This window comes from Oryza brachyantha, chromosome 2 (assembly GCF_000231095.2).
Source record: "Oryza brachyantha chromosome 2, ObraRS2, whole genome shotgun sequence".
Taxonomy (NCBI): domain Eukaryota; kingdom Viridiplantae; phylum Streptophyta; class Magnoliopsida; order Poales; family Poaceae; genus Oryza; species Oryza brachyantha.
Window position 1 is genome coordinate 21,509,623 of NC_023164.2, and position 14,868 is coordinate 21,524,490.

The window sequence follows — 14,868 nt, forward strand, 5'->3', positions numbered from 1 at the left end:
CCGTGCGATTCGCATGGTTTCCACGGGCGGTTCGAACTGCCGATAACTCGGAACAGTGCGGGGCGGCGGTTCTTTTTCTGATTTTGGCGACGCAAAATCTGGCTAGCATCTGATGTCAGGTTTGCTGGGTGGGCCCACTTGTCTGAACATAAAGTGATGGGGACCTCGGTCTCGGTGTTTGTAGCTAACCTTTCCGTGCCCGCCATACGTCTTCCCCTTCCAAAACTACCCTTTACATACTCCTATACTACACAAGTTTCTTTTTATTACAAAAAGTCGTTAATCCATATACCAAATTAATCAAAAATACTATACAGGTGCATTTTTTCTACCATGTTAATAATAAATTTATGATAGATTTACCGAATATAGTGACTAAAAATATACTGGAATGTCAAGTCGTCTGACATGGATTAGGTTAATACGGAATAGTAGTATTGACCAAACAACGGGGGTTTAATCGTAATTGCGCGCAGCAGGAAGAGACGGTCCCGTGACGACGGCCTGCAACCACAACCACCACCTCATCTACCAGAAGAAAAAAAAAAAGACTAAACCCAACACGTCGCTAATCCAAATCTCCTAACCCACAAAATAGTGATTAGCCCAAAAGCGCCATCCAGCATCACGGCCTCGGCACTGGTAGTTATGGCGTATTAATATCACCCGCACTTTTTTCCCCCCTTCTCCCTTCCTCGCCTCGCCGCTTCTGCCTCCTCCGCGGCTCCTCCTCTCTCCCGCTCGCCGGAGCGTCGCTGCGGTGCTTCCTCCGTGCGCTCTGCCCCCGCAGCGCGCTCCTCCGGTCTGTCGCCTGACGCGGCAGGAACAGGCCCACGTCTCTCGTCGTCGACGAGGCGGTGGCTCGGAGTTGGAGCGGTAGCGGCGCCCTCGGATCCGGCGGCGGGGATCCCGCGGGATGCTCGGGAGGGGAATGTGGGTCCCTTTTTGAGGCGGGTTCGGTCTGGGAGGCCGCGGCGAGATGATGCGGTGAGTGATCTGCGAGTTGTGGAGGGTGAATCGCGAATTGTGGGGCGGTTGTGCGTCTGTATAGGTGGTTGGGCTTGTTCCAGGGGCTCAGGTTTTCGAACGTTTGGTGTTATTGTGGGGAAATTTCCGGTCGATGGATTCAACTAAGAGTTTTGATTCGTTCTAATAGGCTTGTTGCACTTGTTCTGTCCCTCTGTGTCACCTCTGTTTCAGATTGTTTTCTGTTGGTTTGAGGCAGCCCATAATGCGTTGTTTCTTTCAAATTTCGAATCGGGAGTGTTGACGCTACTAGAATTCCTTCTCGTTGTCCCGAGGGCTTATCGTGCAAATTCCTTCGTATTTTTTTGTCCAGATGGAGTTGCTGGTGGCCTCAGACGTAATTTCGTAATTCTCTTTGCGTTTTGAGCTCAGGTGTTTTTGACTAGTTCAATTCGGGTATTCATTTGATTTGCTCGTGATTCTCGTATGCCTCGTGCTTGTGTTGTTGCAAAGGGGGAATAGTTCTCTTAATTTGCTGAACCCAGTAGATTAATTTGAGCTGACCTGTGTATTTTTGGGAATTCAAACGGTATTTAGTGATTGAACAGTGCTAAATATGGTAGAAATTTTGTGTTCGCGCTCGAGCATGAGATATTTGTAAATTCAACTGTTTGGTAGATTTGACCGAAATTTTCAGGAGGCCAATAGATTTGGCCACCTGTGCTTGCTATTTTTGCTCATAGCTCTGTTGTGGGTTCCTGCTATACTAGTGAATTTGTGGGGTATAACTCTAGGTGCTAAATTTCACCCTCTTACGTGAATTGATTTAGAGGGAGCTGGGAAGAAACTTGACTTGTATGAATTGATTTGACTCAAGTATGCTGTTTTGCGATTGAGATGGTAAATAGCTGTTGGGTTCCCAGGAATAGGATCAACAGGAGGGTGTGACTTGTTAGCATCCTTGCTGTCTACAGTGGTTTTCAAGGTGTGAACAATCCCAGTAATTGTTCACTTTTGTAGAATTCGTTGTGGCATTTATGTATGTACACCGCCGAGGAAATGGAGCAGTGTAATATTCCATCTACACGAGTTCACATAAGCTGAACCTTTTAACCCTGTCTATTTCACTTTAGTTAGGCATATTAATTTCAGTAGGCCACCGCTAGCTATATTTTAGTAATATAAATATAAGCTCCTTACTCAGGAGAATAATTTACTTAATTAGTTAATTTTCTGTGTATGCAGTTCAAGTGGAGGCCCAACTTGCTGAACTGGAGATAAAAAGGTTGGGTGCCTTCAGTCAGTGAGCTGAGGTCGTGTAGATCAAGGGACTGATGCCTGCCGGAGAATGGCTGGGAATGATGAAGTTTACCTGAAACCTGTTTCATGCGGGTCAAGGTTACGGAGGAGTGGTGATGCATCATTAAGGTTGGGAGGGTCTATGAGAGACCCTTTTTTGAAGCACAAAGTGAAGAAGTTTGATCTATCTAGCCTAAATTGGATTGATGAGATTCAAGAATGTCCTGTGTTTTCTCCATCAATAGAGGAGTTTGAGGATCCACTTGTTTATCTCAGTAAAATTGCCCCTGTTGCTGCAAAATATGGTACTGTTTCTTCTGTTTATTCTTTCGTGATATTCTTCGGAGTTGCAAGGTCAAGGTTGTAGTAATGATTTTAGACAGGGAACTGATAACTGGCAAACACAATACTATGATCTCTTGAAATCAAGACACTGTCAAACGTGAAAGCATATTCAATTGCACTACTTTGTTTCTAATCACCTCACTATATAGTACAGTTTTTACTGAGTTTTGTGTGACTTCCTGGAAATAAATGAGCCACACATGGAAACAAGCATTGCTAAGAAAATCTTTTGCCAGTGCTGAAGTCTCTAGAATTTGTCATTTATGCACTGTATTCACACAGGGTTGTGTGGTTATTATACCGCTGAGAATATTTTAATTTTCCAGGTATATGCAAGATTGTTTCACCTCTCTGTGCTTCTGTACCTGTTGGAGCTGTACTTATGAAGGAACAAGGTGGGCTAAAATTTACTACCAGAGTGCAGCCTCTCCGCCTTGCTGAATGGTCCAAGGATGACAAGTTTGCTTTCTTCATGAGTGGAAGGTCCGTCAGTCTATCAATATTGCATTACTGCTTAGTAACTGGTTTTTATTTATATTTGGATGTGTGAATATGTATCGTCAGAAAGTACACATTTCGAGATTTTGAGAAGATGGCAAATAAAGAATTTGTTCGAAGATACTCAAGTGCTGCTTGTCTTCCACCAAGATATATGGAAGAAGAATTCTGGCATGAAATAGCCTTTGGCAAGATGCAGTCTGTTGAGTATGCATGTGATATTGATGGTAGTGCATTCTCTTCTTCTCCTAATGATCAACTGGGCATAAGCAAATGGAACTTGAAGGTACCCCCTCTGTTTATTTTACAAGACCTATAGTTTTTTTTTTCTCTGTGTGCAAAATATAATGCTTGCAAGTGACTATATTGACTCTTTTCCTGTTTGGTCACGATTATTACATAGCCTCTCCCCTGCATTTCTAAATTACTAAAAAAAGCAGAGTTGTCCATCTGGTGCCCATCCCATCCCGTACGCAGCGCACTAGACCACATGAAAAAAAGATGAAACTCTCATGTTAGTGTTATCCTAAACTATGAATATGGCCCACCTGAGCACAGTCATGACTAAATTCTCAAGCCCACGGTCTCCTCCATCACGACCTACTCACAAAATCGCAAGCACATCATTCTCCAAACCAAACGGTCGCGAGCCCATGACACCCATGGACCAAAGCCTATGCTGGTCTGCCACCGTCGACGATGCCTCACGCACTTGATTTGTGGTTTTGTGGTTAATCCATCATGCCTCCTGATTCCTCTAATTGCCTTCTTTGCTCCCATCATCTTTGACCCCACATCTTGAGTACACCTGCAGTTCAGCCATCGACCCATCATCATGACCACACTTTGCTCGCGTGCCACCAAGCCACTTGGAGTTGCTCGCTGTATGAACACCATTACCCCCACCGCACGAAGTCTCTGTAGCTGCCCATCTAGATTGACTTCATTGCTGCCATATGTTACTCTTGGTTGAACAAAGATCTAGGAACCGCTCGCATCTGGAGATTAGTAATGCAAAATTTTTGATTTGATTTTGTTAATTGAACTTAAGCTCCCTAATCTCTTAAATTGGCATCCTGTAAAATTCTATATTATACGTGTACCATTCATATGGATAGATGAAGTGCGAAGAATATGACACACTAGAAATAAGTTATACTTAGTGACCTTTTTGTCCTACCTAATTCATTCATAGATTGATGTATATGTTTTATATATGTGTCCAGATTTATTATCATCCATATGAACTTAGGGAGGGCTAGAACATCTTATGATGTGAAGCGGAGATAATATTTCTTAGTGTGGTTCAATATTTTTATTCAGATTATAATTTGATACTCCATCCGTTTCACAATGTAAGACTTTCTAGCTTTGCTTAGATTTATGTTGATGCTATGAATCTAGGGATATATATAATTATATACGTCGATCAATTGATGAATCTATGCAAGGCTAGAAAAGATTCAATATCAAACAGAGGGAGTATTAGTTATTTCAATACTGTTGTGACACATGGGTGTTTGACTAAAAAATCTCACTAACCATTTCCTTGCCTGTTTCCAAGGTATTTAAGAATGCATAGCATGGTCATTTTAACCCATATTTCTCTTATTTCTGAACCCTTCTTAATCATTGTGCTTGCTCAAAATAAACCTTATATTTTGAAATGGATGGAGTAGTTCTTTTGAATACCAGTTTGCGACATATTTAAGATATAAAACGACTGCAGTTTGTGCTTCCCATGTAGTTCTTTTGTATGGCAGTATTTGGCAAGAGTGTGCATGACAAACTGCACACTATATCCTCACTCTTGCATAAATCTTACCAAAGTATAAGTATCTTGTTATAAATAGTATGCATTATTAGAGGATCTTATATACCACGTTTATTATATCAAACTATTGATTAATGGCATGTTAAAAGTTCATTCGTGTTTTGATCCAGAGACTTTCTCGGTTGCCCAAATCAACTCTGCGTCTCCTCAGAGCAGCAATTCCAGTAAGTAAACTTTATCGATGATTTCCCCTTTTTTTATACCTTTATTTATATTTTGTGTTTTTCAGGGAGTAACAGATCCAATGCTATATATTGGAATGCTCTTTAGTATGTTCGCATGGCACGTGGAAGATCATTACTTGTACAGGTGCATGATTACTATTTGCGTCATATTTTTGCTACCTATTCTTTTTTTTTTCTGAAAAACACAGGAGAGCTGCATTTCATTTCATTAAGGGGAAAAAACAGTACAACACAAAAACACACACACACCAGAACACACTAGACCATCCTGCTCACTTAGCCGCCTAGACTTGCCGTCCTACTTAGGAGCTTTTAAAGAGCAGTAGCTCCTGCAACCTATTCTTTTCACTATGATGCACATTAAATCTCTGTATGTTATAATGTGAATTAATGTATTGCCAGCATTAACTATCATCACTGTGGGGCGTCAAAAACATGGTACGGGATCCCGGGAAAAGCTGCTCTGGATTTTGAGAAAGTGGTACATGAGCATGTGTACAATCATGAAATTTTATCAGGAGAAGGGGAAAATGCAGCATTTGATGTCCTTTTGGGAAAGACTACAATGTTTCCTCCAAATATTCTGTTGCATCATCATGTTCCTGTCTATAGAGCAGTACAGAAACCTGGAGAGTTTGTTATCACATTTCCTCGAGCTTATCATTCAGGTTTCAGTCATGGTGAGGTTTCATACATCTGCAAACTACATGCCTTCTGTTATATCTTTATTTAACTATTGGACGTCTGAGTACTATATTTCATTTAATGAACAATGTAAAATGCAAAATGACCACCAGGTTTTAATTGTGGGGAGGCAGTGAATTTCGCTATTGGAGAATGGTTTCCTCTGGGAGCACTTGCTAGTCAGCGTTATGCACATCTAAAGAGGACACCATTACTGCCATATGAGGAACTTCTTTGTAAAGAGGCGACACTTCTTGGTCATGAATTTTCTACCTGTGATTATAAAGATACAATAGCATTAACTGGAGATGCGCACAGTCAACGATGTATGAAAGTCCCTTTTGTGCAGTTGATGAGGGTCCAACATCGTATCCGTTGGTTCCTTATGAAAATGGGTGCTCGCACACATTATAAAGCAGATATTGATGCCACAATTCTCTGTGGAATATGTAGACATGACTGCTATGTTGCCCACATTATGTGTAACTGCAGAATTGATGCGATTTGCCTTTGCCATGGTAAGACCATAGTAACACGAAGTGTAGATATTGGCTTCATTTGAGTTCATCATTTTCACTTGTTTACCTTGTTTTGAAGAGGAGGAGATTAGGAAGTGCCCTTGCAGTTGTGATCGTGTTGTATTTGTGAGGAAAGATATCTTTGAACTGGAGATGATATCAAAAAAGTTTGAGGAAAGTGGAATACTGGATGCAGTCAAAAAGCAAATGTCTCGAAGTGACGGGCCTAGTCAGCATTCTAACTTGTTTAACTGTATTGATCATGAAGCTGAGTACCACCCATACTCCAAGATTCGCATAGATTCATCGCCTGAAGTATATAGCATTTCAGAGACAAATTTTATTCGTTATGACTTGAACAATCCACATCCTGCTGCATCAACAGTAACATTTTCTTCCGTACCCCATGAGTATTCTACACAAAGTGATGTAAGCCTCATTCCTGTGTTCCTTATTCTAATTTTGATGAACTGTTATTTGGCAACTAAAAGAAACTGGTATTGCTGTATATATATGCAGGAGTGTACGAGTTCTAACAGAAGAACCTTCTCTAGTTCTTGTCTCGAGAATACAATTACCCCTGAAAATGCAATTAGTAATGCTTACCCGTTATCTACTCCTGATCGAGCATGTCTGTCTGACAAATTGGCTATACACGACACTGATGATTCTGACTATGAGATATTTAGAGTAAAGAGAAGATCTGGCCTAACTCCTGAGAAAAGACACATGGAAGATGGAACAGCAAATTTCACTGAGAATCAGGTACAGATATTTCTGTTGGTGCTGTGATGATTAAAAATGCTGACTCTCCTAAATGTAGATGTCACTGTATATTATTTTTGCAGTGAACAATTTACTTGCAAAATCCCAACATTCTGTACTAATGTTTCATGCCTTTTTACCTTCTCCAAAGAAAATACGAATATGAATGGGTAGTGCTGAACTTTCCAGAAAGTGCTTACAATTTTTCAGGCCAAAGTAAAATTGGTTACTTTATTTTACAAACTAGATCAAGGTGAATTGGATGGGACATGGTTGAGGTGTATGGGGAAAATGGTTAGAAAATGCTTAAGCCCACATAGTAGGGGCATGACAAAATTATATCTGTTCAAATTTCATAACTGAACCCATTTAGTGAACTGGAAATTCAGCTTATGGTGCAAGTGTTCAACCCAAAAGGCACCTATGACTTTGATACTCTCTTTTACTAGACACCTTGTTCCTGGATGCAGGTATTGAAACGGCTGAAGAAAATTAATGGACGTGACAGACATGAACAAAAGTTGCCTGAACTATCCTGTGGTGCAAGTGAACATGTCCATACAGATTATTATAGGCATTGTGCTGACTTTATTTCTGAAAATGGAGATGACTTCATAGACCCAACCAAATTGAAGATGGTACATCAACTAGATGCAAATATTGTAGAGGATGAAGTTGCTTCCAGTCAGAAATATAATAGTTACAACTACCAATCTCCATCTATAGAGCTTGGGCCAAAACGCTTGAAAATTCGTGGCCCGTCTTTTCCCAGCAGAAGTTCTGACCTGGAGGTATCTTGTAGATTCCAGGACAATGACTTGGGTAGCCAGCATGCTCGATGAAGACTGCTAGGCCGTTGGTTCTAACACTAAGTTAACAAACAGCATTCCTAACTTCTGGAAGCTGAAAGCTCCTTCTAGCCAAAGGTTTCCAATTTGTTGGTCGGTCAGTTGGTAACAGATCGCAGATTTGATTCTTCTGCGGGCCTCCAATAGAGGCATTGACATGGGTTCATGGCTGGATTCTTGATTTTATTGCTGGGTCACATTTGTGGTGGGGGGGCCTGAAAGCAGTAGGCAGACAATTCCGATGTTTTTCCACTGTACATCTTCACGTACATCTCCTTTCAACTTTCTCTTAGGTTTTCCACTGTGAAGAGGTTAGTCTACTACTTTTACCAATTTCTTTCATTCTTTTTTTCCACACATACACATGTACCTAGAATGATTAATCAGATGCAAATGAAATTGATACTGTAGATCCCTAATTGAGTCAGCCATTCTACTTTCTACTGGTCTTTGCTCTCTTAATGTAATCTCAAATGATCACATTTTCTGTCATTATTGGTACCGGTACATTTGTCTCCGGATGTGTTGATAACTTGATTTAATAAATAGATTGATGCTGACAGGAAATCACTAGCACTTATTGTCATGTTGCATATGCAACAAAGTAGATGCTTCTTGATAATGTATAATGAAGCCCATGTAAATGCTCGAATCAATCGTATTCTATTGAAAGTGGGTGTAACAGAGGGAATAAAGGAGTTAATTCAGCCAGAAAATCAAGCTGCACCTTGGTGCATATGCACCCATATATTGCTCACTTGCTCATTTACATTTATCCAACTAAAAGAAACAGTTGCAACTCTTACTTGTTAGACCTGATATGCTAAAATCTACCGATGGAAATTTACCAAAAGTCGAGATGACAGGTCGAAAATTAACTTGTAAACACAAAATCTGAATTATGCATGGGTTCTAGTGGCATATACGATCTGTATTAAAGGCTACTCTTTAATAATTAAGGTGGTAACCAACTAATTGTTCCACATATCTTCTGTTCAGGTAGTCTAGGGAGAACGACTTGCCTATCTTTTCTAGATGATGCTTTGACAAAATTCTGCAAATTAGGCATAGTAATAAATTACTATGCAGTCATGATGGGACAAGCACAATAGGCCATCGCACGATTACTTGCTTTCACTTACCCATCTCACCATCATGTTGTTCCACCTGCTGAGTAACTAAAAAAGCCACGAGAGGACCTATAGGAGCCATTAACTTGACAGTTTGGTATGATTTTGCACGACTATTATGGCTTTACGTCGGTAAAGAGGCTATTCCTTCATGGAAAGCTCATGATGGGTTGATGAGGAAAGATTTGATATCTTTTCTAACTTTGCCTACTCTCTTTTCATTCTTTTGTTGGATGTTTTGAAAAAAATATGTCATGAAATCATCTCATGTCTTTAAAGACAAGTTAAAAAGAAGGATTCTCTTTGCTGCCACTCTTTGGTGTCCCTGATGATTAACTGCTGAGTGCTGACTGAAACTTTGTCAAGACCAAAGAACACTTGTGCCTGCCCGTCCTCTTTTGAATTCGGCCATCATGTCTACGTCATCCCAGTGATAAAGACCCAATTTCTTGATTTGCAAGGGCTCAGCATTAAGGAGATATGCATCATATAAAATGTAAGTGCGCCCAAAATGCCTTCAGATTCATTTTACCTAGCCTCTTGTTTATGAATATTGTTCAAAGATAAAGATTCCATGTCCTAATTAGGAAAAGACAATGCTGTATCCAACTAACCTTGTTAAAAATCCGTTCCAAATGCTTCTTTTCCACATCTCATTACTTCATTCCATAGTCATTGTCAAGATGTCTTAGACTTTTAGGACAGAGAATACAACAAACCCGCCCTTCTACCATTTTCTTATTGTCCAACATGGTACTATGATTAGGCACACGTACATGGTTTTCTTCAGGTATTAGACGGCATCTGATTAGGATACTGAAATTTCGCCGACCTTATCGAGTAAAATCTTGTTCTTACAGCTTCTTTTCCCCTTGCATGATGCATCTTGCATGTTCATCAGCTCAAATGAAGTGCATGGAAGATTTGCTGGACTGTCAACATGGATGGGGTCACCATAGGCCCATTGGCCATGCCATGCAACTAATGGACACTGGTGCGTACCTTTGCGAATAAATTGTTGCATGCCCCCTGCCTCTGCCTGGCCATGAATGGCTATCAAAATCCTCAACAAGATGTGACCACACTCTGAACGGGGACAAACCATTAAAGGCCACAAAGTTCAAGGACTCCATATCTTGAACTACATGCTCAGAACTCGGGAGTACTATGGATCAAATCCATATGTGCAGTTGTGCACTGGGCATCTCAATGTGTACATCCTCTTTTCCTCACAAAAGAAATGTAATGTATATTTTTTTTATCATAGACATTTAAAGTACGACTATCAGTATGTTCGAAACTACTATCAACATTCATTTTTGACAATCAAATTATCTATAATGTTGATATAAATCTATAAAAGGTGATGGATATAGCTGAGGCCATAAAGACTCGACAATCAATAGCACAGAACTAAAGTATTGAACTCTAGTAACCAAGTATTTGTAGTTCTGGACAAATATTTGGTCAAATTTTTAGGTCTTAGATTATCAATATCTCTCTATTTACATTAGATGCATGAAAACTTTATATAAAGTTACCTCGAATGATACTTTCATAAAAGGATTTTAAAAATATGTATCCTACAATAAAATTAATTTGGAAGTTGCATTTAATCGGAAATTTGTTTAGTGTCCCAAAAGATATTGTTTGTGAATAGAAAATGTGTGTGTATATAAAATACTCGTTAACTTTGCATCATATGTTAGAAGAGTGAGCATTGAAGCTAAGGGCGCTGTGCGAAGTTGTGATACGTGACGGGAAAACTCTTTTTAACACACGGACGGACACACACTTGTTTTTTATATGTCATCTGAATCCATCTCGGTATGTGATCACGGGCAGTGTTTTCTCTACAAGATTTGTATGATTCCTATAACTAAAAGTTTTAGCATGCTATTGTAGATATTGCTGAATTATGCGAGGATCCTTCTAAATGGTACAGTTCACATGGTTCGTGTCTGGAGTCTGGACACTGGAGTCCCTATTGGCCTGTTAAAAAGAAGGGTAATTTTATAGTGCTTGAGAAGTTATTAAGAGATATCAAAATTTTAATGTAAAATTTGGTACCTCACAGTAAATAAGGCATCATAAGGTATTAAAATTTACATAGAAAAAAATAGTGTCTTCTGGTACCTTATCAAGTACGATAAAATTACTCTAAAAGAAACGATTACATTCTTCGATGGTCTTCTGGGCTATTAACATAACAGTATGCATTGCTTAATCATCCATAGCCTTCTTAAACTAAGCATCTAATGTGTAGTACTTAAATCAGGCCTGATAATATAATCATTATACAATCATATTCCTTGTCGGCATCATGATATCTTATTCCTGCTTACTCTAGCTAGATCAAATCAGATTTGTTCTGTAGTGGCTTCTATTGTCAGTCTTGTCAATTGCTGAATCCAGTAATTTATACCCTGAGCATTATTTTTGGTCCTTTGACCTGTCAGTCATTTCTCTATGTCCACATCATTTATTAAGAAATCATCCTGTCTGTACATGGAATCTGGTGTTCAGATTATCAAATCCACAATACTGATGCAGTAGTAGTAGATGCCCTAGGCATGAGTGTGCACTACAGTCAGCACTAGATAACAACAGCCATGCTACCACAGTTGCTGTACTGTACTGCCATAAGTGTATCGATCACGGCTCTACTCTACCATACGTTAAGGGCCCTTTGAATCACGGAAATGAAAAAACAGAGAAATAGAAAAAACATATAATTCTGATAAAAATGTATGTGTAAATAGATGATTTTAAAACACAGAAAAATGTAGGAATAGCTGTTTGATTGAATCGTAAGAAAAATATAGGAATTTAAGAGCGCCTTAGAATTATGGGAAGAAGAAACATGAGGTCCCTATCTCATGTTTATTTTTCTCTAAATCTTTATAGGATTGTTCAATTTATAGGAATTTTAAAGAAAAGGGTATGATATAATAAATTTGTTTCAATGTTCTCATAGAAATTTTTTTCTATAGGATTAAAATCCTCAAAACTTTGCATGTTTTCCTATGAATAAAGGGGGATTCTAGGGGGAGGATTGGTTGCTAATATGATGGTCAATTTGCGTGCAGGTTGAAACTTTGACTGTCGGTAGTTGGACCACGGCACGGTGCAGTGGGGGCCATGCAGCGGGGAGCCGTATGATGGGTGGGTCCAGGCGGCCATGACCCGATGACGCCCACCGATCCATCCACGCTGCTCAGCTCACGGTGGTGGGGCACTTGGTACAGTCCATGCAGGTAACCCGCTCCTTGGGCATTATGTGCCACCGCTTCTCTCATTTACAACTCCGTCCGAGGCCGGCCGGCCGGGTCGGTCTCGCTGCTGCTGTCCCCGTCCGCGCACATGGCGTGATGTTGGAGATTGTTCCGCTAGCTTGAGGTCACCACCAGCTTTGCTGCTGCTCCCTTTCTTCTCTCTGAGAACTCAGCAAGTATACTTCCATGCTTCGGTGAGATAACTACTACCATTGATGCTTTGCATGCATGTGTGTCTCCTACGCTTCGGTACGTGATGCATGCATGTGTGTTCCCCTATTCTTTTCTCTTCTTATAAGCTTGGTTTTTCATAGGTGTATCACACGGAAGCATGCAGTTGGTGAATAAATTGATAGGAGTATTACGACTAGTTCAATATGTCTTGAAAGGGATGAGCATTTTGGTTTAATTGGGAGGGCGATGTGTGCCTGCAACGTCAATTTTTGGTCGAGCAAGGCAACAATGCCTCTGTATCTGTATGCTCAAAACCAGGGACCATGCATGCATGCTGCATGTCTGTTTCTTGTCCAAATATAATAAGCTCACAGGAATAATAGTGTCACAGAAAGTCAGAAATAAACAGACACCTCCACCTTATTATTGTCCATCTCTGGACTCTGGACATCGATCTGATTATTATGCTTGTACTCGACGCAAATATGCAATATTTTTGCTGTCGTACGTCGTCCCACGGTTTTCACATCTGCCAGATATATAACCGGAATAAACAAAGGGGGACGATGGGCCTGATGAGCGATCGAGTTATTAATTAGGCGACTGTTCTCCTATTATGGCCGATCTGTCGTCATCTCCCTCCAGCACTGCCATCCTGCCTGCGCGTGTGCGTGCAATCGCCTTCATGTATACTAGTAGCACGCACGCAGCAGCACGGTGCCCCCGGCCCTCTCTCTCGCAGGCTCTCACGCTACTTTCCCGCGAGCCCCGGCCGATCCATCCATCCACCGGTTCAACGTGTGCAGGCCGCTGCAGCCGGCCAGAGCTCCCGTCCAACCCCATCATGGTGCCGCGCCCGCGTGACCCGGGCGGAGAGAATGTTCTCGCGGTCTCGTCTCGCCTCGCCGACCGACGCACGCACGCACGCGCACGCGCGCCTGGTGATTATCTTGGAGTCACTACGCCACAGTTTTGCGCTTTGCAGAGGCCGCGCGCCCGTCCGTCTGATCGCGGTGGATCGCCGTGCGCGCGCGGCTGGGGCGCGTGCCGTGCATGTGGCGGGCGCCGGGCGGTATCGCGTCGCGTCGTCGTACGCGTGCAGGAATCCCGGGCGGGCGAGGCCGTTCGATCCGTCGTTTCCTCTCGCGGGGCGCGCGAGAGAACTCTGCCTGACACGCGCGCCTGTGCAGCGCAGGCTAGCTCCGCCATGATTCCACGATAATTAATCTCGTATTCAGCGTGAGTTCGAAGCAGGAGCGCAGAGAAGGAGAGCTATACTGACTTTAATTAATTGGAGTGATCGTACTGCTACTTACCACCACCGATTTTTGGGAGGCTAGTTTAGCCTTAGCTAGCTACAGGTGGGCTAAATATATATTGAGATTGATTCCAAACACGTCGTTCTGTGAACACGAGCTGCTCGAGGACGACGACTAGTAGATCAGTACACGGGCATGGGTACTTTAATCTCGCGCGTACATATATATACAACACATAGCTTCAGTTTAACGGCTTTTGGTTTTGTCGTGCCTGCGCGTATATTCTCGGCAGGTGGCGTCGATTTGGTGTTCCAAGGATGAAAACGTACGTAACGCAGGTGGATGGGAGGATGTACTGAAATGTTGGGAGGTTGAAGTAAATGATTAACATGAGACGACCATCGGAGGAAGTTGGCATGTGGCCTACTACATGTAACACTATGTATGTACGGGTCATTGCATCAAAGCTAAGTACAGTTTATTAACATCTCAAACGCATGGAGCTGTACTGATAGGCTCATCAAAGAGGGACAGACAGAAGTGAACATGTTTTGGTCTATCGTGGGGCAATAAAAGTTAAAGCCACAAGAGATTAATTGGATGCTTTGCGGCCTACTGGCTACTATCTTTGTCTTGTCATTAACTTTTTTATACATATTTGACTATTTAGATCTTATTTAATTTTTTTTAAATATGTAAAACTATATATATGCATAAAAAGTATATTTAACAATAAATAAAATGATATAAATAATTATTTTTATTTTATAAATAAAATAAATAGTTAAACGTGTATAAAACAGTTAACAACATCAAACATTTAGGGAACGAGAGAGTATATGATAGATTGATATTCCATATATAGAGTTTAAAATCATTTCCCACCAACATTTATAGGGTATTAACGGCAAAATTTGACCCATCGTTTGTTAGCTCAGCGCCACAAATACACATAGTTAATGCGAGTCAAAGCATTGATGAAAAGGTTAACCAATGAAGTTGATGGAAGCTCATCCGGTCCTGAAGAGGTTTACATAAGGAGTGTTAGAGCAACTCGAGCCGAATCATAATCGGATTAGTATAGTTTC

General features: G+C 41.1%; 1 protein-coding gene across 6 annotated transcripts; it reads left to right on the forward strand.

Annotated features, from left to right (window-relative positions):
- The first annotated feature begins 725 nt into the window (after positions 1-725).
- Positions 726-13,008, forward strand: LOC102701513 (lysine-specific demethylase JMJ706-like). 6 transcript variants are annotated; one of them, XR_001549674.2, is made up of 13 exons: positions 726-987; positions 2,212-2,570; positions 2,937-3,093; positions 3,175-3,394; positions 5,053-5,106; positions 5,172-5,251; positions 5,530-5,807; positions 5,925-6,329; positions 6,409-6,758; positions 6,849-7,094; positions 7,565-8,253; positions 12,162-12,541; positions 12,662-13,007. XR_001549674.2 is itself a non-coding variant. In XM_006647665.3 (11 exons), exons 2-11 carry the CDS (start codon positions 2,315-2,317, stop codon positions 7,934-7,936), a joined length of 2,418 nt encoding a protein of 805 aa, XP_006647728.1. In that variant the 5' UTR covers positions 726-987; positions 2,212-2,314; the 3' UTR covers positions 7,937-8,370. The 6 variants fall into 6 exon arrangements, 1 of the variants encoding a protein (XP_006647728.1); XR_001549672.2 differs by lacking the exons at positions 12,162-12,541; positions 12,662-13,007 and adding exons at positions 9,439-9,568; positions 9,933-10,437; XR_001549671.2 differs by lacking the exons at positions 12,162-12,541; positions 12,662-13,007 and adding exons at positions 9,439-9,568; positions 9,974-10,436.
- Positions 13,009-14,868: the final 1,860 nt, after the last annotated feature.

What these genes read in the sequence shown, in the direction of transcription:
- LOC102701513 (XM_006647665.3), top strand. Translation starts at nt 2,315, where the DNA reads ATGGCTGGGAATGATGAAGTTTACCTGAAACCTGTTTCATGCGGGTCA. An exon ending in GCTTTCTTCATGAGTGGAAG is followed by an intron (nt 3,094 to 3,174) that starts GTCCGTCAGTCT and finishes ATGTATCGTCAG; the next exon opens with AAAGTACACATTTCGAGATT. An exon ending in TCCTCAGAGCAGCAATTCCA is followed by an intron (nt 5,107 to 5,171) that starts GTAAGTAAACTT and finishes TGTGTTTTTCAG; the next exon opens with GGAGTAACAGATCCAATGCT.